The sequence below is a fragment of the Bos grunniens genome, chromosome 11 (genome assembly GCF_055505025.1).
Source record: "Bos grunniens cultivar Pamir isolate PY7600 chromosome 11, Bosgru_T2T1.0, whole genome shotgun sequence".
NCBI classification, from domain to species: Eukaryota; Metazoa; Chordata; class Mammalia; order Artiodactyla; family Bovidae; genus Bos; species Bos grunniens.
Window position 1 is genome coordinate 8,253,254 of NC_141175.1, and position 25,857 is coordinate 8,279,110.

At 57.4% G+C, this 25,857-nt stretch overlaps 2 protein-coding genes across 7 annotated transcripts in view; one reads left to right on the forward strand and one right to left on the reverse strand.

The window, feature by feature from the left end:
• Window positions 1–3,673: 3,673 nt before the first annotated feature.
• On the forward strand, window positions 3,674–20,617 carry SH3GLB2 (SH3 domain containing GRB2 like, endophilin B2). 6 transcript variants are annotated; one of them, XM_086324603.1, is made up of 13 exons: window positions 3,674–3,861; window positions 8,073–8,214; window positions 9,209–9,337; window positions 13,456–13,589; window positions 13,864–13,956; window positions 16,095–16,157; window positions 17,270–17,419; window positions 17,861–17,884; window positions 18,422–18,511; window positions 18,800–18,900; window positions 19,156–19,170; window positions 19,304–19,544; window positions 19,843–20,617. In XM_086324603.1, exons 1-13 carry the CDS (start codon window positions 3,799–3,801, stop codon window positions 19,948–19,950), a joined length of 1,353 nt encoding a protein of 450 aa, XP_086180729.1. In that variant the 5' UTR covers window positions 3,674–3,798; the 3' UTR covers window positions 19,951–20,617. The 6 variants fall into 6 exon arrangements, with proteins under 6 accessions (XP_086180729.1, XP_086180730.1, XP_086180732.1 ...); XM_086324604.1 differs by lacking the exon at window positions 19,156–19,170; XM_086324606.1 differs by lacking the exon at window positions 17,270–17,419.
• Window positions 20,618–21,400: 783 nt separating this feature from the next.
• Window positions 21,401–25,857, reverse strand: part of NUP188 (nucleoporin 188) — a 43,408-nt gene continuing 38,951 nt past the window's right edge. Inside the window, exons 35-44 of the mRNA XM_086324581.1 lie at window positions 25,239–25,439; window positions 24,998–25,090; window positions 24,458–24,616; window positions 24,047–24,184; window positions 23,341–23,415; window positions 23,013–23,246; window positions 22,775–22,906; window positions 22,386–22,459; window positions 22,125–22,254; window positions 21,401–22,009 (exon numbers count right to left, since the gene is read on the reverse strand). Coding sequence (XP_086180707.1) covers window positions 21,833–22,009; window positions 22,125–22,254; window positions 22,386–22,459; window positions 22,775–22,906; window positions 23,013–23,246; window positions 23,341–23,415; window positions 24,047–24,184; window positions 24,458–24,616; window positions 24,998–25,090; window positions 25,239–25,439 — 1,413 coding nt within the window. The 3' untranslated portion in view covers window positions 21,401–21,832. The remainder of the gene's footprint in view (window positions 22,010–22,124; window positions 22,255–22,385; window positions 22,460–22,774; window positions 22,907–23,012; window positions 23,247–23,340; window positions 23,416–24,046; window positions 24,185–24,457; window positions 24,617–24,997; window positions 25,091–25,238; window positions 25,440–25,857) is intronic.

The window sequence follows — 25,857 nt, forward strand, 5'->3', positions numbered from 1 at the left end:
GTGGTTGAGGCGCGGAAGTAATTTTTTTTTCTATCCTGTGATTGGCCATCGGAATTAGATTGACCCGGTTGGCTAAGTGCGGGCGGGGCCACCCTTAAAGGGATAAGGGGGAACAATCAAGTTTCGAAAGGGTTTTAAAGAAAGAACCGGCGGCGGTCTGAGCCCTTTATATTTAGTTCCTCTGCCGCCTCGGTCCCTACCCAGACAAGTCCTTCCCGCTCTTCGAGCGCCCTCTTTCCAATGCAACTGCCTCTGAAACTTCCTACAGCATCCTTCTGAGCACTTGCCATTCTCCTTTTTTGGGAGCTGTTTGCAAAAGTGCCACGCCTCCCTTACCAGACAGAAGTCGTTTCCCTGAGAGTTGGTTCGGTTCTGAGCTCCCAGCTGTGCTTTGTGCTGAGCACTGGTTTGGTATCATGCCGATCTGAGTTGGAATCAAGTTCTGTCACATCAGCTCTCTGGATTTATTCAGTTTCAGGGCGTTAGTCGCTCAGTCGTGTCCGGTTCTTTGCGACCCCATGCATGGACTGTAGCCCGCCAGCCTCCTCCATCTATGGAATTTTCCAGGCAACAATATAAGAATGACTCAGTTTCAGTTCAGTTCATTTCAGTCGCTCAGTCGTGTCCGACTCTTTGCGACCCCATGAATCGCAGCTCGCCAGGCCTCCCTGTCTATCACCAACCCCTGGAGTTTACTCAAACTCACGTCCATCCGTCGAGTTGGTGATGCCATCCAGCCATCTCATCCTCTGTCGTCCCCTTCTCCTCCCGCCCCCAATCCCTCCCAGCATCAGGGTCTTTTCCAGTGAGTCAGCTCTTCGCATGAGGTGGCCAAAGTACTGGAGCTTCAGCTTTGGTTTACTCCGTTTACTCCTCTCTAAAATGGGAGTGGAACTCCTGCTTTGCCTGAGTAACAGGGCTTTGGTGCCGATAGTAAGGAAACTGGCAGTCCTTTCATAACCAGAGAACCGGACAGGTCTAAGTTTTTAAAATGTAATTATCAGTAAGGTTACATTCTTGCCTTCACTCAACAATGAATACTTCTGTGTGACAGCCCTTTGGCTGGCCTTGATAGTTGTAGACAAGATACATATAGTTAAGATAATTACAATCTTTTGTGGTTTTGTTCCAATGGTGGAAACGCAGGAATCCAGGTGAAAGACTCCAGGAAGAAAGTGACATCCAAACAGAAACCTAAGGATGACTAGGAATTAGCTGGGCAGAGAGAAGAGGGAGGAATATTCAGGAACAGCTTGGACTGTGATCCAGAGGCAAGAGCAAACCTGGCATCTCTGACTAAGGGTGGCAGAGAGAGGGCAGAGTGGCAGCTGATGAGCCAAGGAAGTGGTAGCCAGAGCAAAGGAGAGCAGGCTCCACCACTGGACTGCCTGCATCTGGGGCCAAATCCACTGCTTACTCCCCCGTGTCCTCGGGCAAATCATAACTTCTCTAAACCTTAGTTCCCTTTAATAAGGAAGAGGATACTTTCTGAGTTGTTATGAGGATCTCAGGTGATTATTCACTTTAAAGTGCTCAGTGTTCAGCCTGGCAAGGGCTTAGGAAATTTCGGCCATTGCTATTAGACAAACTGCAATAGCTGAGTGGAAAGCTAGATAAACAGATGAAACATACAGACTGGGCAGAAACAAGAGCAGGAATAACTAACACTTACTGTCTCTCTCGTTCTCCTTTACCCTGTTGTTTTCCTTCCCAGAATCTGACGTGGTTATATATCTGTTTGTCCAAGAAGGGAGGGGCCTTGTTTTCTTCACTGCTGTGTCCCTGGCACCTAGAACACTGCCTGGCACAGAATTAGTGCTGATAAGGTCTTTCTCCTTGACCTGACCTAAGTCCGGTTCCTCCAAGCCCTCTATTCAACTAGGTTCAACCTGAAGCTTCCGTCTTGTAGAGTGCAGTTTTAGCAAGAATTCTGCGGGGCCAATTTAGCAAAATCTCCAACCCTGGATTTCTGATCACCCTCCGCATCTGATCAAATTCTTCATCCTCCATCCTGAATATCTTATCACCTGGGCCTGCCTTCAGCAAGGCTCTCACTAGCCTCAATGTTCCTGCTTAGTCATTTTCCATCCACTGACCCCTAGTCTGTTCATGGGCTATAAATCTCCACTCGACATTATTGTATTTGGAGTTGAGCCTAATCTGTCTCCCCTACTGCAAAACTCCCACTGCACTGGTCTCTCTTGAGTAGTCTTCCTTGCTGTCCTTAACAAGTATCCTGATTTTTTTTTTTCTTTAACCACGCTCAGTGTAGTTACCAAATGAATGAACATGTTACTATATTGATTTATATCTGTTGAAAGGCGAAATGGCTGGATGCTGGCTAAATGAATGATACAGTCAGCTACAGATACTGGTAAATAAGTCAATGATCAGTACAAGTAGAAATACGTAGTGAACACATAGACACACACAAAGAAACAGAGATGAACTACAGGTGTGTGAGTGACATGAACACTGATGATGACTTCATGCAGATAATAATAAAGATCAGTGGTTCTGAACCTGGGGTGCACATTTAAATCACCTGGAAGCTTTTCTAGACTCTACCTGCCAGGCTACACCTGTATGGAGAGAACCAGGACTGGGAGTGGGGCCAAGGATTTTTAAATAATCCCCGAGGTGACTTGAAGCTCACTCTGGACAGACAGGCTGGGGTAGAGGATGGAGAACTGGTGTGAGTGCAGGGATGTAAACAAAGCTAGGAATCCAGGAGACAGAGCCAGAGAGGAAAGGGTACAGGCTCAGGAACAGAGCTCTCCACTGTGTAAGAAAATGAAGTCTAGAGATAGAGGCAAGCAGTGGAAACAGGTAATAAACCCGTTCCAAGCCCCTTGGGAGCAGGGAATATATGTGCAGGCCATCCTTCTGCCTGTCTTGGTCTGTGAGAAACTGGTTCAAGGTCAGCACCGTGTCCATGGCTGGAGGGCTCCTCCATCCAGGCTGAACAGAAGCCTCCCTTTCTCTCCACCTTCTTCCCCGTTAACTCCTTGTACACACTTTGAGGAACCAGAGGGTTTCCTGAGGCCAAACAGCCATTCCCCAGAGGTGGTCCTCAGTGTCACTAAAGTTGGAGCAGAAGAGGAGGGGCGCTAGAGAGGTCAAGCTGATGGTGGTGGTGGTGGTGGCACAGAAAGATCCAGGCCTAAAGAGGCCGAGAAATAGGGAGCCAGAGGGGCCAGCCGGCGAGGAGGGTGCGAATGAACAACAGGAGAGTCAGTTCAGTTCAGTCGCTCAAGTAGCGTCTGACTCTTTGCGACCCCATGGACTGCAGCATACCAGGCTTCCCTGTCCATCACCAACTCCCGGAGTTTACTCAAACTCATGTCCATCGACTCGGTGATGCCATCCAACCATCTCATCCTCTGTCGTCCCCGTCTCCTCCCCCCTTCAACTTTTCCCAGCAGCAGGGTCTTTAAAAAAAGAAAAAAGAAAAAAAGGAGAGTAAGAGGCACCGATGGGCCGGGAGCCACAGGACAGGTAAACCAGAGAGGCTGGCCGGCCGGCGGCCGCAGCGGGGCAGCCGCGAGCACCCTCCAGCCCTGCCGCCCCGGCCCGCCCCGCCCCACCCATCCTGAGGCTCCGCCCCCGCGGCCGGCGCCCCGCCCTGCGCGCTCGGGCAGGCACGGGCGGAGGCAGCGGCTGCGGCGGCGGCAGGGACCGGCTGGCGCGCTAAGGGCCGGAGCCCCGGCAGCAGGTGGGCGCGGTGAGGGCCGGCGGCGGCGGGCCGGGGGCTGCCGGGCGGCGCTCGGGCCGGACGCGCCGGCCGTGAGGAGCGCCATGGACTTCAACATGAAGAAACTGGCGTCGGACGCCGGCATCTTCTTCACCCGGGCCGTGCAGGTGAGGAGGCCGTGCGCCCTGGGCCCCGCGCGGCCGGCGGGCACCCCTGCAACAGAGCCTGGGGCCGCGGGACAAGGCCCTCGCGGCCGCCGCTCTTTTCCGGGTCGCCCTAGCCCCCCACCAGCCTTCTCTTTTGCGCTGCCCAGTCGAGAGAAGGAGCTCCGGGGCGGCCGGCTGCACTGCCCTGTACTACCCTCTGCGTGGCCCGGGGGCCGGGGAGTGAGCTGGGCCTGCCTCGGCCCCGCTGCCTGGGCGGGAGGTGTCAGCCTCCCCCTTTGCGACCTGCCGGGGCCGAGTTATCCCACTGCCCTGGCGCCCGCCCCGCCCCGGTGGGGGCTCTGATGGGGAGAGCAAATGGCATCAGGCGGCCACCCTGCCGTTGGCCAGCAGTAACCCTGACTCCTGCCCGGCGTTTGGAGGCCTGAGTTCCAGGCCCAAGGACTCGTGCCCCCGGGCCCCTGAGCCCTTCTCTGAGCCTCAGTCTCCACACCTGTGCAGTGGGCTGTCGGAACTGATTCCCTCGGGTCCCTTTTACACGCTTGGATAGTCAGTCCGGAAGCCAGGAGGGCTGGGGTTATTATTTCCTTTCTGCTCCATGGCAGGCCTGTTTCCTCTTATTTCCCCAGCCCTAGGGGAATGAGGAGGGCTGGGGTCTGGCTGCGTGCCCTCCTTGGGGAGCTGTACGCTGGGTGACGCTAGGATTAGAACAAGTCCTATCCATTTGGGGGCAAGGAGAGAAACTGAAGCAGCTTATCGGTGAAGACGGGGAGTCAGCTGTGGGCGTGGATGCCCTCTCTTGCGACTTTGAGAAGGGCGGGGGCTTCACTTCTCTGGGCCTCAGTTTTTCAGTCTTTTGAAAATGGCCTTAGCAACCCCTCCCTCCCAGCATGGATGTGAGTGTCCCCGGCACTCCGCGTGCACGCTCTCACTAAAGGCAAGTCACTCTTGCTTAGTATGGCATGCGTGCAGCCTGTGACCTTGGCCCAGTCACTTCTCTGGAAGCCTCCATGTGCCCTTCTGTCCATCATGAGTGGCACCAAGTCTGCCTCCAAGGGTGGCCGCAGGCTTCGGGCTTGGCCCAGTCACAGGGCCCTGGGAACGGATCCTGTCGTTTGTCCTTGCTGTGGCAGTTGGTTCTCTGGAGGAGCCCAGCCCCAGACCGTCTCTTGGAAGCCCACGTGCCCATGTTTACTAGAAAGCACAGCATCCCGCTGAGGATGGGTACCCCAGAAGGGTTTGCTGCCCTGGGTTCCCAGCCCTGCCAGTGACCCCAGCCTTAGTGGGGATGCCTGCAGCCTGGAGCTCATTGGCCAGCCCCAATCCATCCAGAAGGTGGGGAGTTCGCCCCCCGTGTTGGTATGGCAACCACTTTATCTCCAACATCTGGGAAGAACCTGATCTGCCAGTTTCCGGCTACTGTGGGGCCCTAGCACCCGATCCTGCCAGGTCTGCAGAGCCTGGGGCATGGAGAGGCTTGGGCCCCGTGGCCTGGTGAGGGCAGGCCCACTGGGTCGCCCATACTGGCGTGGGAGCCAGCGCCCAGGTCCCCCGCCTCCAGGGTGGAGGAGGGAGCTGGGAGCTTTATAAATAGAGGCTTTCTCTGGCTCCAGCCGCCCACCCCCTGCTGCTGCCATCTTGCAGGGAGCAGCCTCGGACTCTGCAGTCATGAGCCTCTGAAGCCTGGGCCCTTTCTCTTGGCAGGAATGGGGTCAGGTGGCAGCCCGAAGAGAGAGGGGCTTGAAATGTGATCTGGGCAGGAGAGCCCACTTGGGGGACCACCCCTCTGAGGCCATTCGGCCCTGGGATAGGAGTCAGCCAGGAGGGACGAAGGGTGGTTTGTTATCAATGTGTGGGCAGCTCCTCTGCGTGGGTGCCACCTGGCCAGGTAGAAGGACATGCTGGGCAAGCGCTCAGCCCCTCCAGGTACCGGGGACACTTTGAAAGAGCTTCACCTTATCCCCACCCCGTAAGGAACAGAACCTGGGAGAAGAAGCTGGAGGCCGGATCCCTTTTGCACGTGTGATCCTAGGGTGGCCTCTCAGTCCCCGAACTGTGCCTTGAACGCCAGGAGGGGTTTGCAGAGTTGATCCCGGTGGTGGGAACAGTTCAGCGGAGGGCACCCAGGCAGGAAAAGCTAAAGCATATTTGGGTAAGATGCCAGTGGTGGTGGAGTGGGCAGTGGAAGTGCTAGTACCAATGCTGTCAGTAGTACTGACTGTATTACTAGGAGCGGAGGTAGGAGTGGTGATGATAAAAGCCAGGAGGCTGTGGCATTGTTTTCATCCAAGCCGGGCAGGCAACAGTGGACGTGGGAGGGATGCCCAGGACGTTGGAAAAACCTGGTTGGACTTTGAACGTGGGTGGATGTGTAGTGTGAGGGACAGGTGGCCAGGCGGGAAGTGCTGCCCATAACCGTGGCAAGAAGGGGAGGAGATACTGAGCGTGACACCATCACTGGAGTCAGAGCGGCTGGTCCCATCGGGGTAAGGACGTCCCTAGGTGGCTCCTGGGAACCGAGGAGGGACCTGCAGGAGGTCTTTTATTGCTGATGATAACGACGACGCCAGTTGACATTTATCAGGCCTGTGCTGTGTGCTGACCAGAGAACTAAGCACCTCCCGAATATTCTATGAGATGGTTCCTGGTGTCCCCATCCCCCTGGTGGAAACTGAGGGCCAGAGAGGTGACGTTGCCTCTGAGCCTCAGTTTTCTCATCTGGAAAATGGGGCTAGCGCCACCCCCACCCTCAAAGAGGCTGGGTGAGGGCAGGCCTGTTCAGGGCCCGGCTCTGGGAGGCCCCAGTTTGTGGAAAGTGAGGAAGAAGAGTCAGGAGAGCAAGAGTAGCTGGCTCCCAGGCGGGGAGCCGCAGGCTCTGACCCCTGCCCACCTGGCCCTGCAGAGAGAAACCCAAGCCCCCATGCATAATTGATGGCTGCTGAGCCGGAGCGGCCTGAAGCCGGTGGGGCCTCCTGCTCCTTGCAGCTGGAGCTGTCCTTTGCCTCTGGATGACTCAGGGCTGCCAGGTCATCTGAGAAGGGCCTCCAGACCCGCAGCCCATGAGACCCTGACTCCGGTGCAGCCTGCCTCTTGCCTGGTCTCAGTGGCACCTTCTGTGAAATGGGAAACTTGCCCATGCTGAGCGCCGGGTCGGCACTGTCTGTTGTTGTCAGAGCTGATCTTGCTCCCGTGTGGTTTGTCTCTGACCACCACCCACCACGGCTGAACAGGGCCTTTGAGATCAGAAGGGCCAGGACCTGGGCAGGTTTCTGGCTGTTCCTACGTGGCTCCCATGGCTTTGGCCAGCTCGGAAGGAGGACCCTGTGACATCCTGGTCCCTCCCTCGCCTCGGGGCAGGGCTGTGGAGCTTCCTGCGCCTGGGTGTGCCCAGCAGTTGGCTCGGATGAGTTGGCACTGCTCCCCATGTACCATACCAGGCAGCAGAGGCCATCCTCCCACCCCACCCCTCTCCATTCCCATCAGATCTTTACAGCATCAGCCCTTACACTGGGCACCGAACTCCCCGCCGGATCCTGGCCTTCATATCTTACCCACATCTTTTTTATTTCCTTCTCACAACCTACAAGGGAGATGCTATTCCTTATTATTCCCATTTTCAGCTTCAGAAACTGATGCTCAGAGAGGCAAAGCCACTTGCCCCAGGTCACACTGCTCATCAGAACTGAGACTTGAATCATGTTCCTCTGGTTCTGGAACCTGGGTTCTTCCCACTTCCTCCCCCGGGACCCCTTCCTTGGGGCTCCCAGCTGCCCTGGCACCTGCTGATCACTCCAGACCTTGCTCTGTGCCCCTTGTGTCCCTGAGCGCTCGTTACCAAGCTCTTTCCTCCAGAGTCAGGCTGGGAGGACCCTCAGTGATGGCCTACCAGCAGCTCCTTAAGTTGTGTCTGATTTTGTACAGATGTGCATTTGCGGGGCAGGGGGTGTCTGTATCTTTCGTTGGATTTCCGAAACAAACTGGGATCCGCCGGCTCTGGCCCACCCATCCCATGTCACAGAGGAGCAAGCTGAGCCCCAGGGCAGGGTTGCAGTTTGATCGGGGTCCCAGAGCGGATGGGGTAGACGGGTTCCTGGACCTTAGGGCCTGAGTTCCAGCCAGGCGGGAGGGGTAGATGGGTGGGGCAGGGCTGATCCTCCCCTCCCCCCTGCTGAGTCTTCCACCCCTGGGTGCTCCCCCCAACCCTCCTCCCACAGTTCACAGAGGAGAAATTCGGCCAGGCCGAGAAGACCGAGCTCGACGCCCACTTTGAGAGCCTCCTGGCGCGGGCGGACAGCACCAAGAACTGGACCGAGAAGATCTTGAGGCAGACAGAGGTGCTGCTGCAGCCCAACCCCAGTGAGTAGACACGGGCCGGCCCTGGGCAAGGGGCGGGGCACCGCGGGCACGGGCCCAGCTGCAGAGGCCGTGCAGGTGGCCTGGGCGGCAGGCGGGACTTGAGTTAGACTCTTGAGGCTTCAGGCTGCTGTCGGTGGCACGGGAAGGGGGGGGGTGGTCCCTATTAAAAACAGCAGTCTGGGTGTCGGGCTCCACAGGGCACTCAGTCTCTGGGACATGGAAATGCAAGTTTTGCATAGAGGAGTTGAAGCCTGGAAACTAAAACATCACTGGGAGAAGAGGCGGGAGAAATGGGAGACCAATCACTGGGGAGCAGGCAGCGAGGGTCAGGGACAAAGAAGGCCCGTCCAGGGTCGCACGAGAGCACAGGGCAGGCCCCCACAGCTGCAGGGGAACCTGCCCTGGGGTCCGGAGACGTGTCTGCCTGTATATCTGCTCTTAGCTAAGGCGGTGTGCTCAGAGCTTTCTGGGTCCGGCCAGAGTGCTGTTCACACGTGTGGTGTGTGCACGCATGCTAAGTTGCTCAGTCATGTCTGACTCTTTGCAACCCCGTGGACTGTAGCCCACCAGGCTCCTCTGTCCAGGCGAATTCTCCAGGCAAGAATCCTGGAGTGGATTGCCATGCCCTCCTCCAGAGGATCTTCCCCACCCAGGGATCGAACCCATGGTTCTTAGGTCTCCTGTATTGGCAGGCAGGTTCTTCATCCCTAGCGCCCCCTGTGTGTCATGCTCTGAGTCCATATTCTAAGGAGGGGGAAGCGGAAGGCCCGTCTCCGTAGCTGGGTGACCTCAGGCAAGTACTTGACGTCTCTGGGCCGTGGCTTCTCCCTCCCTGTGAGGGGTTTCACAGGGTCAAGAGCCCATCTCACAAGGTGGAGAATCAGCACGAGAATGTCCTGGAAGTCACCAGGCTGGGCGCCCCTGTGGGCCGGTCCTGGACTGGCCTTGGGCTCCTCTGGAAAGGCCACGTGGCTTTGGCTGCTGTCTCCCACAGGCGCCCGAGTGGAGGAGTTCCTGTACGAGAAGCTGGACAGGAAGGTGCCCTCACGGGTCACCAACGGGGAGCTGCTGGCGCAGTACATGGCCGAGGCAGCCAGTGAGCTGGGGCCCACCACCCCCTACGGTGAGCCGGTCCCCACGGCCGGGTGGGGCCCGGTCTCTGACCCTGACCTCCCTCCCTCCCTTCTTTCCTTCCTTTCTCTGGTCTTGTATTTACACATGTGATGCCTGGATTCATTCTCCTTGCAAATACCTCAACCAACAGAGGTGAAAACAGTGAAAAATAGAAGCCTCCTGGGACCTCCCTGGTGGGCCAGTGGCTAAGACTCCACATGTCCAGTGCAATGGGCCTGGGCTCCATCCCTGGTCAGGGAACTAAGGTCCCGCATACCCCATGGCAGGGCCCCAAAAAGAGAAAAAGAGCCTCCTTTACCCACTTTTGGTTTGTGTGCATTTTTTAATGGGATCACATTATCTTATGTGTGCGATTCCACAACCTGATTTTTAAACTTGGTGTTGCTCTACAGATTATCTGTTCACAGTAGCACTTAAAGAGCCACTTCAGTCTTTGCTTTTTATTTAAGTTTTATTGAGGTACAATTTATGTACTGTAAAGTGTACTTGTTTTAAGTGTGTAATTTGGTGATTTTTAGTAATTGTACAAACATCCCTCAATCCAGTTTATTTTTAAGTTTTTAGTTAATTCTGAATTAGAATGTGGTTGATTTACAATATTGTGTTAGTTTCAGGTATACAGCGCAGTGATTCTGTTATATACATGTATATATGCTCCTTTTCAAATTCTTTTCACTTTGGGTTATTCCAAAATATTGAGTATAGTTCCCTGTGCTCTACAGTAGGCCTTGTTGGTTACCCGTTTTATAAATGGTAGTGTGTATATGTTAATCCCAACCCGATTTATCCCTCATTCCCGCCACCCCCGCTTCCCAGCCTCCCCTTTGGTCACCATAAGTCTGTTTTCTATGTCTGCGAAGTCTGTTTCCGTTTTAGAAGTTCATGTGTATCATTTTTTAAGATTCCACATATGTGTGGAATCATGATACTTGTCTTTCTCTGCCCAGTATGACAGTCTCTGGATCCATCCATGTTGCAACAAATGGCATTATTTCATTCTTTTTTTTTTATGGCTGAGTAATGTTCTATTGTATATGTTTTTCACATCTTTTTTATCCATTCATCTGTTGACAGACATTTAGGTTGCTTCCATGTCTTGGCTATTGTAAATAGTGCCACAATGAACATTGGGGTGCATGTAGCTTTTCCAATTACTATTTCCTCCAAGTATATACATGCCCAGGAATGGGATTGCAGGGTCGTGTGGTAGCTCTGTTTTTACTTTCTGAGGGCGCCTCCATACTGTCCTCCAGAGTGGCTGTACCAGTTTACATTCCCAGTGGCAGTGTAGGAGGGTCCCTTTTTCTCCACACCCTCTCCAGCATTTATTATTTGTAGATTTTTGATGATGGCCATTCTGGCTGCTGTGAGGTCATACCTCACTGTAGTTTTGATTTGCATTTCTCTAATAGTTAGCAATGTTGAGCATCTTTTCATGTGCCTTTTGGCCATCTGTATGTCTTAATCGATATGTCTGTGTAGATCTGCCCATTTTTCTCTGGGTTGTTTGTTTTGATGATGTTAAGCCTCATGAGCTGTTTGTACATTTGGATTGCTGTTTTGTTACTGTTCTCCCTGTATCTCAGGTCTTTTTTGTTTGATCCTCTTTTACTGACTTATTTTGAGTTAAAAAGATATTTTCTAGTGTAACATTGTAATTTCTTTGCTCCTTTTTTTCTTTAACTTAAAGTGTTTTTCTTAGTGGTTTTAAAATGTGAATCACAACACGCACTTTAACTTGACACAGTCCACTTCAGAGTAATGCTAACGGAATTCCAGTAAAATATAGAAACTTGGCTCCAGGATAACTCCCTTCCCTCCCTCTTCCTTGGTGCTCACATTGTCATACATACTATTTCTCAACAATACAGTTTTATAATTATTGTGTTATGCAATTGTCTTTTAAGTCAGTTAAGAAAAGAGAAAAGAAACGTACCGTCTTTTCCGCGCGTCTGTAGAGTCACCTTTACTGCTGCTCTGCTTCCTTACGTGGACTCGCGTTACCCCCTAGTGTCGTGTCACTCGCACGTGAAGTGTCTCTTCTGTGGCAGGTCTGCCAGCAGTGAATCCTTGTCGCCTGTGTCTCACTGGGAGTGTTTATGCTCACTTTTGGAGGGCAGCTTGGCGGTGTATGAATCCTTGGATGAGAGTTGTTTCCTTTCCTCACTTTGAGTATATTCTCTCACCGTCTGACCTCCCTGGTGTCTGATAAGAAGTCAGTTCAAATCTGCCATTGAGCCCTTCTAGTGAGTTTTTTTTCACATCAGTTGTTAAACTTTTCAACTCTAGAATTTTCACTTCTTTTTTTTTAAATTTTAATCTCTTTATTGACATTTCTTATTTGAGAAGTCATTGTCATCATACTTTCCTTAAATCTTTTTAAAAAAATTTTAATTGGAGGATAATTGCTTTACAATGTTGTATTAATCTTAAATCCTTAAACATGGTTCTGTTTTTTTATTTTTTAATTGAAGTGTAGTTGGTTTTAATATGTGTTTGTTTCTGGTATATGCCATAGTGATTCAGTATTTCTGCAGATTATATTCCATTATAGGTTATTACAAAGTAAGGGCTATGATTCCCTGTGCTATATGGTATATGCTGTTGCTTATCTGTTTCATTGATAGCAGTTTTATCCTCTACCAGAATTTGTCCCTCCCTACCATTATGGTTTTGGTTGTTTTTGTTTTTCCTTTTCCACTTCTTGGTAATAGCTGCTTAGAAGCCTTTGTCTGCTAAATCTAATATCTGGGCCTCCTCGGAGATGGTGTCTGTTGATTGCTTTTCTCTCCCTGTGTATTGACTGTACTTTCCTATTTCTTTGCGTGTCTTATAATTCTTCTTGGGTTATTAGTGCTGTTTGTTTCTTTAGAGACTTACCTGAGCTAATTGTTTAGAGTTTGTGTTCTTTGCTGTATGCAGCTGCTGATGTCTCTGCTTATTTTTCTACTTATTCTTTTTACTTTTAAGCCTAGCTTCCTAAGGGTTGCTTCCAGGTCAGCATATGTTGGCGGTCAGCTAATGATTAATCAGAAATTGTGTGTAGACACCTTGCACCATTAAGGGTTTGCTGATGAATTTATGAGTGGGCTGGGGAACACGCTCAAGCTCATGCAGTTTATATGTGTGCCTAGCTTTTACGTCATGAATGTGCAGAGCCTCCCACTAGCCAAGAATGATTTGGTAGCTGGGGCTCTCTCCTGTGCCTCCCATGCATGCTACACACAGGCGCAGCCTTCTAGACCACCAGAGCTGTCTGGAGTTTATCAAGGCTCACTGTGACTGTCTCATTTCCCAGATCTCCTATTAAATTTCTGGCAGGTCTGCTGCTTATTCCAGCCAGTCTTCCAGCTTCATGTTAGCTGTGATGTTGGCCTTTCCTGATTATTTGCCATTGAGATCATTACTGCTTGTGAGCATGTCTTGTGGGTTTTTCTGTGTTCCAGCCAAAATCAAGTCCTCCCCCTCCAGCGGCTTCAAGGCTTACCCCACCCTGATAGAGGGGCACACCACAGAGCTTGGAGAGAGGGGAGCACGTCCAGGCTAAAAAGCCACCATCTCCATGGTTCTTACCAAGGTCCTGTAGTTCTGGAGTAAATGCTTCTCAATTTGTTACTTGCCTTTGGTCAATTTCCAGAGTCCAGAAATGATTGTTTTTGACAACTGTGTCCAGTTTTGTTTTGTTTTTGAAGGAGATAGATAAATAGGTAAGTTTTTGTTTTTTGCCATACTGCATAGCATACCAGATCTTAGTTCCCCAACCAGGGATCGAACCTATGCCCCCTGCAGTGGAAGTGGAGTCTTAGCCATTGGACCCCCAGGGAAGTCCCTGTGTCCTTTCTGGGAGGAGGATTTGCTGAGTTCCTCCCTCTGTTATTCTGAAAGTCCCACCCTCCTTCTTTCTAATGGCTGTGACGTGTTCTGGTTTTGGGGTGTCCCAGTATTTATTGGCCAATGGATATGTGGATATACAGATTTTCTCCCATTTTCCCAGGCCAGTCATTTCTGCTCTTGCCTCTCAGAACATCTCTCTCAGCGCTCTCTCCTCCCTCCTGGGAGCCAGAGCAGAGTTCAGCCTGCCTCCTCACCCCCGACTCTGCTTCTCAGGGAAGACGCTGATCAAGGTGGCGGAAGCAGAAAAGCACCTGGGAGCGGCCGAGAGAGATTTCATCCACACGGCCTCCATCAACTTCCTCACGCCCCTGCGCAACTTCCTGGAAGGGGACTGGAAGACGATTTCGGTGAGGAGCCTGGAGCTGCGTGCCTCCTGGTAACCCTGGCTGCCCTCTCCTCAGAGCCGCGGAACCCAGCTCAGGACCCCGCAGCCCTCAGGGCCTCTCCACACGTGGCTCTTGTGGACCGAGTGGCCTGAAGTGTTTGACCTTGCCCGTCCGGGCCTCAGTTTCCCTGTCTTGGCCAGATGGTCCTATGGGCTGGTCTCGCTGGGGCCGGGGGTCTCCCATGGCAGCTGTGGGGCTCATGTCCCTAATTCCCCCCAACCCCGCCCCACAACAGAAGGAGAGGCGGCTCCTGCAGAACCGGCGTCTAGACCTGGATGCCTCCAAAGCGCGGCTCAAGAAGGCCAAGGCTGCCGAAGCCAAAGCCACGGTAGGTGTCCTGCTGGACCAGAGCGGGTGGAGGCTCGGGGTGGAGGCTCGTGATGTTTCGCATGACCTCCCTCCCCGTCAAAGCCTGGCTGGGGGGCACTGCTCGGGGCAGACCACGTCAGGTCACGCCCGTCTGCTCCCACCCCCAATGGAACCCTGCTGACCCAGAGCTCTGGGTTCCCAGGGCAGACACTGGGTCTGGGGGCGGGTGGTGGGTAGACCCACAGCGCCCTCACCTGAGCTCAGGGCAGCCTGCAGCCTCCCCAGATAGACAGCCGGTTGGCTTCTCGCATGCCCCCCGTGCTGCCCTCCCTGGATGCTCAGCTCTGTTCCCGGCTCTGCCCGGGCATGGCTCCGCTACTAACCGCGCCCCCCTTCCCCGCCGCTCCAGTGCTGTTCCCCGGGCGCCCCGTCCTGTCCTCAGGCTCCATTGCGCTGGTGTGGAGGTCCCAGAGCTGGGCTGCTCACCTGCCCAGGGGCAGGTCTCGGGGCCCTTCAGGGAGCCCCACGTCGCTGAATGGAGCCAGGGCTATCTTGGCTCCCCTTCTGCTCAGCCAGGCCGATGGGATGCAGCGTGGCACATGGTGACCAGGGCGAGGCCAGGGTTTGGGAGAGCTGGGCCCCAGGGGCCTGGGCTGCTTGGGGTGCGGGGGCTGCAAGGCCGCCTCACACCCCGGGGTGGGAACCCCCCCAGTCAGGTCCGGGACACACCAGGGACACTGGCACCTGCGCCCGGCAGGGCCCTCGGCCAGGGAAGGCCAGGTGCCCCCGCTGCCCGAGAGTTAGTTACAGCCCCCAACCCTCCTCGCATTCCCCTCCCTTTGTGTGGCCCCTGGGGGCCACGGAGTCTGGGCGCTGCCCCTGGCAAGAGCCGTGGCGCCTCGTCCAGGTGTGTGGAGTCCAGACCAGAGGCAGGTCCTCAGCCACCGGCGTCGGGTTGGGCTTGGGTAGGCTGCCTGAGCCCCGCTGGACTGGACAGGCTCCCCGCCCTCAGGGCCGGGCAGCTCTCTGGAGTCCCTTGGCCAGGACAGGCCTTTTTCTGTCCGCCAGGCCGGGGAGCGCTTCCTTCGTCACCAGGGCGGCACAACCTCCCATCCGGCTGGTTGGCCCAGACCAGCCCCGAGTGTGTGGCTTTTAGCAGGATATCCCCTCCCAAGCGGGGCCCTGGTACAGCATCCCAGCGGGCTCCAGCCCAGCAGGGCACCCCCAGCCCACCCGCCACCCCTCAGCAGCCACACTGGTCAGGACTCCTTCCGGAGGGCGGGCTTGTGCGTCCCCGGGGGGCCTGCTCCCGCCTGCGCTGTGGACTCACTAACTCTTTGTTTTTGTTCCTTGCCGTTCTGCTTTGGGTAACTTGGCTCAGTGTGAGGGAGATGTGAGTATACCTGTCCCACGTGCTGTGCCGCTTCTGGTTTGCCCACCTCGGCCTTGGGCCCTGCGGGGCCGGGCCGGGCTGGGCCAGCCGGGCCGGGGAGGGCCGTCCTCCGGGCCTTTTGCAAAGCAGCTGGTCTCCCACCGGGGCCTCCACCACGTGTAGCCTCTGGTCTGGGGGGACGCCAGGCGTTGGAGCCTGTTGAGTCAGCTTTTTGCAAATGTCAACCGCCTGTCACTCTGTCCATCCATGCATCCATCTGTCCATCTCGTGGCGGGGGAGGGGCCCAGTTCTTGCTGCAGGAAGGAGAGATGATTGGGTGTGTGCAGAGGTGTGGATGGAGTGAGCCGGGTAGGGTGGGGGTGGGCTCTGCTTGGAGAACGGTGGGTCTAATGGGCCTCTGAGTGAGACGAGGCTGTCCTGGGGAAGAGAGACCTGAGGACCGCCGGGGCCAGGCGGGTCTGCGTCCTGCCCGAGGTTCCGGGCTGTCCCCTCGTCGGCATCTGCTCTCCTGGGCTCCCCAGCGTGTCCACCCTCCTGGTCTTTGTCCCAACCCTCGGAGACCCTCACTCATCCTGCCTCCTGTGCAGGTGGTTGGCGTGGGGAGAAGGGGGTCTGTGTTGTTATCTGTCCGTACCCTCCTGTCCATGGGGTTGGGGTGGGGCTTGCTCCTGGCATCTCCCTGGGGGAGACTCTAGGGCGGCCTCCTGGCCTGGCCCCTGCGCCACGTGACTCCCCCCTCCCCCGTGAACTCTGTTCCCCGCCAGACGGTGCCTGACTTTCAGGAGACTAGACCTCGTAATTACATTCTCTCGGCCAGCGCCTCCGCGGTAAGCGCCCCCGCCCACCCCGCCCCGGCTCCCCCCTCCCTGCCCCCAGCCCCAACACCTGGCGCCTGATGCCAGTCAGGAGAACAGGAGGCAGAGGGTCAGGCAGGGGCCACCTGGGCCCTGTGCCCTCGCCCCTCTCTGCCCAACGCTGAAGGTGAGCCTGGCCCGCTGCCCTGGGCAGCCTGATAAACTCCGGGGGGCCCGAGAGTCCATCCACCCCTACTCAGCACCCACCCCTGAGAGCCAGGCCCGCCCTGCGCCTGGAGGAGAGGGAGGAGGTCCCGGCCTGGCCTGCCGGGAGGTCACAGACCCCTGGACAGGACTCGGGGACGGTGCTGTCTGTCCAGCGGCCCCCAGAGCACATCGGCTAGGTGTCGGGGAGGCGCCCAGAGGCCTTGAGACGTAGCAGGGCCCCGTGGGAAGGTAGACCCGGTGGGGAGGGGAAGAGCAGCCCAGGGCCGAGGCCCCCGAGGTGGGGAAACGGGCATGTCCTGAGCTGGCCCCTCCAAAGCAGAGCATGAAGGCAGTGGTGGGTGGGTGGGTGGGCAGGCGGGACTGGGATTTAAGAGGGTGGGCTGGGCGGGGCGGGGTCAGGAGGACTTTGAACGTCTGGTATCTTTTTTTCCTACAGCTTGTTGAGATCTTGGTGTTTACTGTTTAGTTGGGGAAATAGGCAGATGACACCTGTCCCGTCATGCCTGTCGAAACCAGTCCTGGGCCTTTCTCTGCCTCTCTGTTCCTTTCCCCGTGGGTGACATCCTCCTGCACCACCCACCTCCCCGCGGGCTCTTCTCCATCTGTCATAAGCATGTTGCTGTGTGTGTGTGTGTGTGTGTGTGCGTGCGCGCGCGTGCAGGCGCGGTCCCTTCTCCCTTGGGGGCGTTAACCGCCCTGTAGTGCCCCGGCCCCTGTGGCTGGCTTGCCCACGTGTGTTCACATGGAGGTCGCTTCCCGTCTGCCGAACGGTGCTGGGGTGGGGACGCCTCCGTCCCAGCCAGGCTGGCCTGGGTTTTGCTCTCTGCGCCCCCCCAGGCCCCGTGTTAGGGTAGCAGCGGGCAGGAGGAACGGGCCTTCTAAGCCATGGTCGGGGGAGGGGGGTCTTTCTTCTTTAGACTCTGGAGGACACTTGCCGCCCCCCTTCCTGGGCCGAGTGGAAGGAGGACTATCCAGGAGGGTGGAGACGGCCCTGTTTTTTTCTTGTGCCTTTGAACCCCAGTCTGACTCTGGCACGAGGCTGCCTTTCTCTGCCGAAGGACAGAAAGGTTCAGTGACTGGTCTAGGGTCACACGGTCCTGCCTCCCAGCCCAGCAGCCTCAGCAGAGCGTCAGGGTGGGGTGGGGGACGCTCGGTCTCCCTGGAGACCCCAGTCCGAGCCTGGGGGCTTGCCTGTAGGAGAAACCCAAGCAGGACTTCCCAGCTGGCTGTCCCCCCTCCCCGCATGTGGCATGTGGGACTGGATGGACTGTGACGTCAGAGCCCCCCTCCCTCTCACACCAGGCCTCCCCCCAGCCTCAGCTCCTGGTGGGATTGTGGGGAGGACATTGGGAAGCGTGAGGGGTAGGAGGAAGAGGTTGCGGGGATCTCGGGAGCTGGGGCAGGGGCCCGGGCTCTGGAGTACAGCTGTCCCCCACCTCCCTTCCCCTCCCCTGCTGACCGCTGCCCCCTCCCTCCCCTGCTGACCGGTCCTGTTGTGGTCTCTGCAGCTCTGGAATGATGAGGTGGACAAGGTGAGTTGGGGCTCAGGGAAGAAACGGGGTGGGGAACGGGAGTCCAGGCTCGCCTGCTGTCATAGGGGGCAGGTGTGCGTCTAGTTCTGAGCTCTGCCCTGCAGCCTCTGGGGCCATGATAAGGGGCAGTCACCTCCCTCTCCCCCGCAGCACACCGTGGGCCCTCCGGAGGCCAAAGCAACTGTTGGTTGAATTTGTCCCTGCTGGGTGGTGGCCTCAGATGGACAAATGCATGAGCGTGAAAGGCCAAGGAAGGCGCCTGAGGCTCTGTGTGCCCACCCAGCAACTGGCCTCCTCTGGGGGGTTCCCAAGCTGGGCTAAGACTTGTCCAGGGGGTCAGGGCCCCAGGCCTGAAGTCAGGGGTGAGAGGTGAACCCCTTCGCCGATGTCTGCATCCTGGGGTGGGGTGTGGGGAAGTCCATCTGCCACAGAAAGGAAGAGGAGACCGCTCCCGGGCGGCTCCAGGGGCGGGAGGAGTCTGGTAGGAGGGCGACTAGGGCCATTCTTGCCCTCGTGCTCATCCCTGGCCCTTCCTAGGCTGAGCAGGAGCTCCGAGTGGCCCAGACGGAGTTTGACCGGCAGGCAGAAGTGACCCGGCTCCTGCTGGAGGGGATCAGCAGCACCCACGTGAGTCCTGTCCTGTTTCCTCTGTCATCCCACGTCGTCTTTGCCACCCATGTGTCAGACACCACAACTCTTAAGTTCACGTTGAGGCAGCTAGTGAACCTGGGTGGGGCAGAGCCCATGGTCCTAAAGGTCCCAAAGCGGGGGGTACGGCCCCCTCCCACCCCAGAGAGCAAGAGGCCTGGGCAGAAAACGCTGGACGCCGAGCCGGGGTCTGTAGAGCGTGGGGTGGGGAGTGGGCTGCTTCGTCCACCCGCGGGCGCCGGGTCAGCCACCGCCTCTTCCGGGCAGGTGAACCACCTTCGCTGCCTGCACGAGTTCATCGAGTCTCAGACCACGTACTATGCCCAGTGCTACCGCCACATGCTGGACCTCCAGAAGCAGCTGGGCAGGTGCCAAACGAGGGACCCTGGCTCCCAGCTCCCCCGAACTCAGCAAGCCCCTGTTGACACCCAGGGTGGGGTGGAGGGCTGCTGACCGTGGTGGGGCGTCACCCCCACCTCTGGGCCTGGGCACCCCATGAAGAGGACAGTGAGGGGGATAGCTGGCCTCAGGGACCTTGGGTGCAGGTTCTGGGGTGGGTTGGGGGCAGGGTGGGGGTGGCAGGGGCATCTCACTTCCACTTGTTTCCCTCTTCACGCTGCCAGCTCCCAGGGAGCCATGTAAGTAGCGAGGTGGTCTTGCCTCCATGGCCGTGGGCCTGACTGGTGTTTTGTGGGGCATGTGGGACCTCCCCCCAACAAGAGGGTGGCTCCCGGCTGCTGAGATGGGCCCCTCTACCGCTCTCCTCTTCAGATTCCCAGGCACCTTTGTGGGCACCGCCGAGCCCGCCTCCCCACCCCTCAGCAGTACCTCGCCCACCACCACCGCGGCCACGATGCCCATGGGGCCCTCCGTGGCCGACCTGGCCCCTCCGGGGGAGGCTGCTCTCCGCCTGGAGGAGGTGGCCCCACCTGCCAGCGGAACCCGGAAAGCCCGCGTTCTCTATGACTACGAGGCGGCCGACAGCAGCGAGCTGGCCCTGCTGGCCGATGAGGTGGGCCTGGAAGCCACAGGGATGGGTTGGCGGTCGGGGAGCACAGGCCGGCTTAGGGGGCCAGGAGACCAGAGCTGGGGGCATGGGGTCTGTGGACCATGCATCGCGGGCTCCCCACCTCTGAGGGTCTGGGGATAGGGGGGAGAGCCAGGACCAGCCACAGGAAACAGGCAGCTCCAGCTCTGAGGAGGCAGGCTCTCTGATCCTTCTCCATAGAGCAGCTGAGAGGGCGCCCGTCCCTGGAGGCACAGGGCCCCTGCGTAGCCAGGGCGTGATCCTCTTCTGTGATGCCTTTCAGCTCATCACTGTCTACAGCTTGCCTGGCATGGACCCCGACTGGCTCATTGGCGAGAGAGGCAACAAGAAGGGCAAAGTCCCCGTCACCTACTTGGAACTGCTCAGTTGAGCAGGCCTCCTCCCCCAGGCCCTGCCCACTCTGGCCTGGGCAAGGGGAATGGGTGCAGCCCCGCCACGTGTCTGTTGGTGATCCAGCTGCTCAGCGTGGGGAGGCTCACCCCAGCCCCGTCCTGCCCCTTGGCTGTCCAGCCGCCAGGGGCCTGAGAGGCTGAATGATCCCAGCTCCTCCCCCGGCCTGCTTCTGACCTGTTTCTGGAGCCCCCCAACCCCTGCCTGCATCCCTGAGCCTCCCCCCAGCCCTCCCGGCTCCTGCTCAGGAGGGCGGGCCTGGCTGCAGTAGCTGCGCTCAGCGCCCCGGCCTGTGAAGGGCGTCAGTGCAAGATGGGCTGAGGATGCCCTGGGGCGTACCCTTGGCAAGAGAGAGTACCTGCCTTTTAGTTGCCAAAAGCAGCAAAGGAGACGAGGCAGGCAGGCAGGCAGGTCTGTGGTGGGCCAGGGACAGGGGTGCCGTCCCCCTGGGATGCACTGCAGCGGAGGGGAGCCTAGCCGGAGCGGCAGCTCCCCGGTGCTAGCCCTCCCCTCCCAGCCCTATCGCTAGAGCCAAGTCTGGTGGCTGCCTGCCTGCACTCTCAACTCACTTTTTAACGGATCTTTTTATTCTGCCTGTCTGCTTGCTCTCTAGCCAGTGACCGATAATAAACCATCCTCCGTGTGCATGTTGCCTGGGCTCCGGTCGCGTCGCAGGCCTCACAGGTGGGAAGGGGAAGAGGCGGCGGCACGCTGCCGCACCGTGCCCTCCTTCTGGGGGAGGAAGTGATGGGCCCCTCCTCCCTCCCAGGGCACGCGTGCTGCTCCTGAGGAAGGGGATGCTGGTCTGCTGCAGCTGCGTCACCGACGTTTTTTTCCTGAGAAAAACCTGCCTGAACTGGGGCAGAGTGGACTGTAAAATATGCATGACGGTTTACACTTGGGTAACTGACAGCTGACAGTGCTTCCCAGAGACCCGACATTGAGAGCAGCATGTTCACACGTATTCTCGTGTCCTCCCAGACAAGGGAGGAAGAAATCAGTCACCTCCTCAAGGTTCCGTAACTGGCAATTGGCCATGCAGGGACTGTAGCCCACTTTAGTTGCAAAACTTCCCAAGTGATAGCTTCGGTCCACAAGCCAGGTTATAGATTGAGGCTTGCAGCTGGGCCCAGAACTCTGTGATTAGGTCCCAAGGAGGCCAGAGGCCACCCTACCCAGGGCCCTCTGAAGGGAGGGGAGGCACAGAGCTACAGACAGAAGGAGCAGGGCTTCAGGAAAGGCTCTCACCCAGTGATCAACTCAGCCAGCTGGTAAATGGAGGTGGGGGGTGGGGGCCAAGACCTGGGTAGAAGGAAGACCTGAGTGTCCACCCAGTACCCCCCAGTCCACTCTGGGCCCCTGGACAAGCAGGGCAGAGCAATGCTCTGAGAGCTGGTTAGTCCCTGGGCTCGGAAGGTATACCCACACAGTTGTGTATAAACAGTATTTTAATATTTGTATAAATAGACCACAGTATTACCAAAAACTGCAAGAACAGAGTGTGGAAAAACAGATTCTCAAACCCGTGCACACAGCCTCCTGGCTGCACGTGACACTGGCTCCCCGCCTCTCCCCCGGACAGGGTCAAGTGCTGTGGGGAATGCTTGAGGAAAGGAATACACCTCTTTAGGGGCATTTTGAACGTGAGCCCGAGTGCAGCAGACTACGGCTCCCCACCCCTGCTGTTGACCTCTTGATCTGTTACAAAAATAACACTGGGGCAGTGGCTGGAGTCACGGCGACTCTGGGGAGGGTGACGAGCTGCTCTCGGGCCCAGACAGGCTGTCTGCCAGCAGTACCCCTCACTCCCCAGGCCTGCCGTGCAGGCTGGTGCAGAGTGTAGGCGGCAGCAGGCAGGTGCCCTATCTTTGCACGTGTCGGACAAAGGCCTGCACCAGCTGGATCAGAGGCTCCTGACTCTCGGGGCTGACCTTGGAGAGAGAGGTGGACTTGCCCTGAGGCGAGGGAAGGACGCCAGCAGCAGGGGAGCTGGGGGCTCCCCGGCGGAAGTAGCGGGAGAGGCTGGAGAGGAGAGTGCTCTGCAAGAGAAGCACCTGATGAGGCCCTGTGGCCGCCCTCTCAGGGCGGCCCCAGGCCCTTGGGGGCTGGGACCCCTGGGTCGCCCCAGCAGGCAGGGCCCTCCACCCCTCCTACCAACTCTGAGCTGAGCTCCTGCTTCATCCGCTGCTTGTCCCGGGGGTGCACAGCCGGGTCCCGAAGATAACGCATCGCCTGGGAGATGAGCAGGTAGAAGCAGTTCTCCATGGTGAACATCAGGAGCGACCTGGAGGGGAGGCGGATGTGGGCACTGCTGCAGAGGCCATGTGGGCTGTATGCATGAAGCGGCGGATCCAGGAGAGCCGGCCCAAGACCACCCCAGCCCCCAACCAAGGTCCAGAAGGAGGGCTTTCTCACTTCAGAGTTCTGGTCCCTTCTGCTTGTGTGCTGAGCCCCACAGCCTGGGTGAGAGGCTCCTTTTTCTTGTCCAGCTGGAGAAAGAGAAATGGGGGTTAAAAAAAATGAGGTAGGCGGATTCATTTTGATATTTGGCAAAACTAATACAATTATGTAAAGTTTAAAAATAAAATTAGAGAAAAAAAAAAAAATGAGGTAGTAGTAATAACTCCAACCCACTGAGACCTCCCCATTTCACAGGACCTACGCTAGGTGATTTTATCAGCTACGCGGTAACTCACTAGTTCTTACAGGTCAGCTCAGGTGGTACACAGGCCCAAGGTGGTGGTTAGACGGTGGAAAGCTGGGAGGAAGGCCTGGGGTGAGGGGTCAGACAATACCCAACTTACCTCTCCAAGCATGTTCAGGGCCACATTCACAGTGGCCAGAAGGGTCCCGAAGGAGGGGGCCCCTTCGGAGTCAAAAGTGGGAGTGGTGAAGCTCAGGGCAAACAGGAAGCTGTACTCAGCAAGGTCCAGGGACTGCAAAGCAAGATGAGACTGACGGAGGGCAAGACCCCCAGGCACCTCTGGGCGCAGAGAGGAGCGCCGGTGGCTCGGTGGAGGCTGGGGGCGTGGGGTGGGGTACCTGATCCAGCAAGACCTGGCAGACATCGGGGGTGAAGCGGCGCAGGGCGGCCAGGGTCCTGCTGAGGATCCTCAAGAGGCCATACTGGACGGTGCGCAAGGCCCGCTGCTCTGAGGCCTCCGTGTCAGGAGCGGGCTGCTTGGAGGAGGAGCAGGAGGGGGCAGCCAGGGCAGCTGCGGATGGCCGCTGAGCTCGGGGGGCGACAGCTGAGGGGATGCCCTCCCCATTTTTGTTCTGGCGGGGGGAGGGGGGAGAGACAACAGAGCGCTGGAGCGCGGAGGAGCTGGGGCGAGGCCGCCCTGGGCGGGCCGCGTGGAGGCCGGCTTACCTGCAAGTAGTGCTGCAGCATCTTGCGGCTGTGCAGGAGGGAGGTGCAGGCCTGGCACAGGTAGCCGAGGTTCACCTGTGGCACAGGAGAGGGTGAGGGATCCACAGGGCGGCCCCAGGCAGCTGACCAGACGCACCCAGCGGGGTGCTACCGGAAACCACGCACTTCTCCCGTGTCCCCCACAACTCCCTGTGACCTCCAGCCCCAAACCTCACAGCCACCAAGCATGCTCAACCAGACTCTTGGGTCAACAGATGCCTGGATGGTTTCCGAGACCCAGCTAGAAACCAGGCACGGTATAAAGTCCTAAGTAAATAGGTTAGAAGGGGACAGTTTTCCCGTCTTATAGAAAAAGAAAACGGTGAGATGAAGGAGAGAAGGGAAGTGACCTGGCCAAGGTCACACAAGCACAGCCTGACTCTGGAGCCTGTGCTCCTCCCCGCCTGCTCCTCCAGCTGGCCCCATTTCATAACTGTCCTGCACTAAGGGATGTGAGCCAGGGTCTACGCCAGAGCCCAGGTTCTCACCCTGTAAGGCTGCCCTATGCTATGGAAGCAACACTTCGCTGTGGAGGAAGCAAGGTGAACCCAAACCTGTGCTACCAAAGAAACGGCCACGTTCCAGGAACAGGCCTGCCCTTCACGCCCTGCCCCGTTCTCCCTGAACCTTTCCCCAGACCCTCCAAAAAGCTGGTCTCAGGCCGCACCTGGACATCCCGCATGAGCTGAGGCAGGTGGAAGTGCCACTCCTTCCTGAAGCTGGAGAGCTGTAGGAGGAAGCCCACGGTATGGTCGGCCTCCTCCAGGCACGCCAGACTCTGCACCGTCCTCACGGCGTTGAGGCACTGGGAGGGACACAGGAAAGGGTGGGGTGACTCAGCCCTGCTGCAGGAAGGGGAGTCCTGGGCCCTCAAACGCTGAGGCGACGGCATGACAGGTGGCTAGGTGAAGAGGCTCCTGTCTGAGCTGATCCCAGACCATTCCCCTTCCTCTGCGGGGCCTGTCAGCCAGCAGTCCTCATGGCACCTCAGAAGTGGGAGCACCCACACTCAGTTCTGAGGAGCCCAGACGCCCTTGAACCCCAAGTCCTGACCCCAAAAATGCTGGCAGCCCCTCACCTGTAAGGTCCGCTCCTGGTGAACCCCCACGAAGTCCAGGGCCTCGGTCAGGAAGTTGTAGCGCAGGGTTTTGAGGAGCCGCTCCATCAAGGACATGGAGAGACGGTAGACGCCAGGCCAAGAAGGGGCGTCCAGGGACTTCCGAGAGGTGCCGGGTGTCTAAGACACAAACAGCAGACAGGATCACGACAAGGGCCCAGGAACCAGCTGACAGGGACCTTGGGGCCTCCCTGCAACCCAGCAGCTAGGAAGCCTGGCTCTTTTGAGGAGAAAAGCTCCTGGAAGGGGCGCCAGCAAGGTCAGAGAGGGTCCGAGGTCAGGCGTTACGCGGAAAGAGCACCAGAGATACAAGAAGCCAAGGCTCCAGGTTCAGGCTGGGCACTAACTAACTGCGTGAGCTTCTCTTGCTAGCGGTCAGTGCAAGGGTGGGGAAGCTTCTGTATTCTTGGTGCCTTAACCAGGCCCCTCAAGAAAGCAACTTCCAGGCCCAGTGACAGCACCAAGGGGCCTGGGGAGGCAGGGCAAGCCCCTGGAACTCACCTGCACTGTCCCGTTGGTGCTGAGCTGGTACACACTCAGGAGAGGCAAACAAATGCTCTGGGTGATGCCAGCTCCGGCCACAGCCGTGGCCCCCTGCAAGGGAGAGAGATGCAGGATGAGATGGATGCTGTCACTGCAGCCGCCCGCCCCGGGGCGGGGTGGGGGCTCTCGGGCTGGGAGAACCCTGGGCCGCGTCAGCACCCACTGGCACAAGCCCAGCCACTCCTCTGCCTGCGCCTACCTGCTGGGTGCGGGCCAGCGTGAGGAGCAGGTGCAGCGCCGCCTCGGTGAAGTGCAGGTTCTGCTTCATGCGAAGGCTCACCTCCAAGGTGGTGAAGAGGGTCGGCAGGATGGGGAGCCGGCGGGTCACCTGTAGCCACGAGTCCCCGTCCTCATCCACCTCACACAGCTCCTTGGCCAGGTGCAGGCCCAGGACACAGACCTGCTGGGCCCAGGGGCAGAGATGGTGAGAGGGAAGGAGGTGGTGCCGGGGGAGGCGGAGAGGAACAGGTCGCCCACGCCATGTGGGGCCAAAGCGAGCTCCCCTCTAACTGCACAATCGCTCTCACCTCCCAAATGGTCCCTCCTTCTCTCCAGATCCTCTCTACTCTGTTCTTCAGCCCAGTGGCTTTTCACACTTAATGGTCATGAGCCCCCCAGAGTAATCCATACTGCGCTGCAGTATATGCATACTTACATGTTTAATTTAAAGAGTACCTACCTTTATCCCCTGCAAAGTAAGCTATTTTCTTCTATATTTTATTCTACTTCATTTAGAAAATGCTGGTTATAACCAAATGAGCCAAGATTCATGAATAGGTCCTGATCCACAGCTTGATAAACACTCTTCTGTACAATTA

Excerpts from the sequence above, each read along its gene's own strand:
- SH3GLB2 (XM_086324603.1), top strand. The coding sequence starts at position 3,799 with ATGGACTTCAACATGAAGAAACTGGCGTCGGACGCCGGCATCTTCTTC. Across the intron at positions 8,215-9,208 it reads GCTGCTGCAGCCCAACCCCA|GCGCCCGAGTGGAGGAGTTC; the intron begins GTGAGTAGACAC and ends TGTCTCCCACAG. Across the intron at positions 17,420-17,860 it reads CTCTGCCGAAGGACAGAAAG|CTCTGGAATGATGAGGTGGA; the intron begins GTTCAGTGACTG and ends TGGTCTCTGCAG.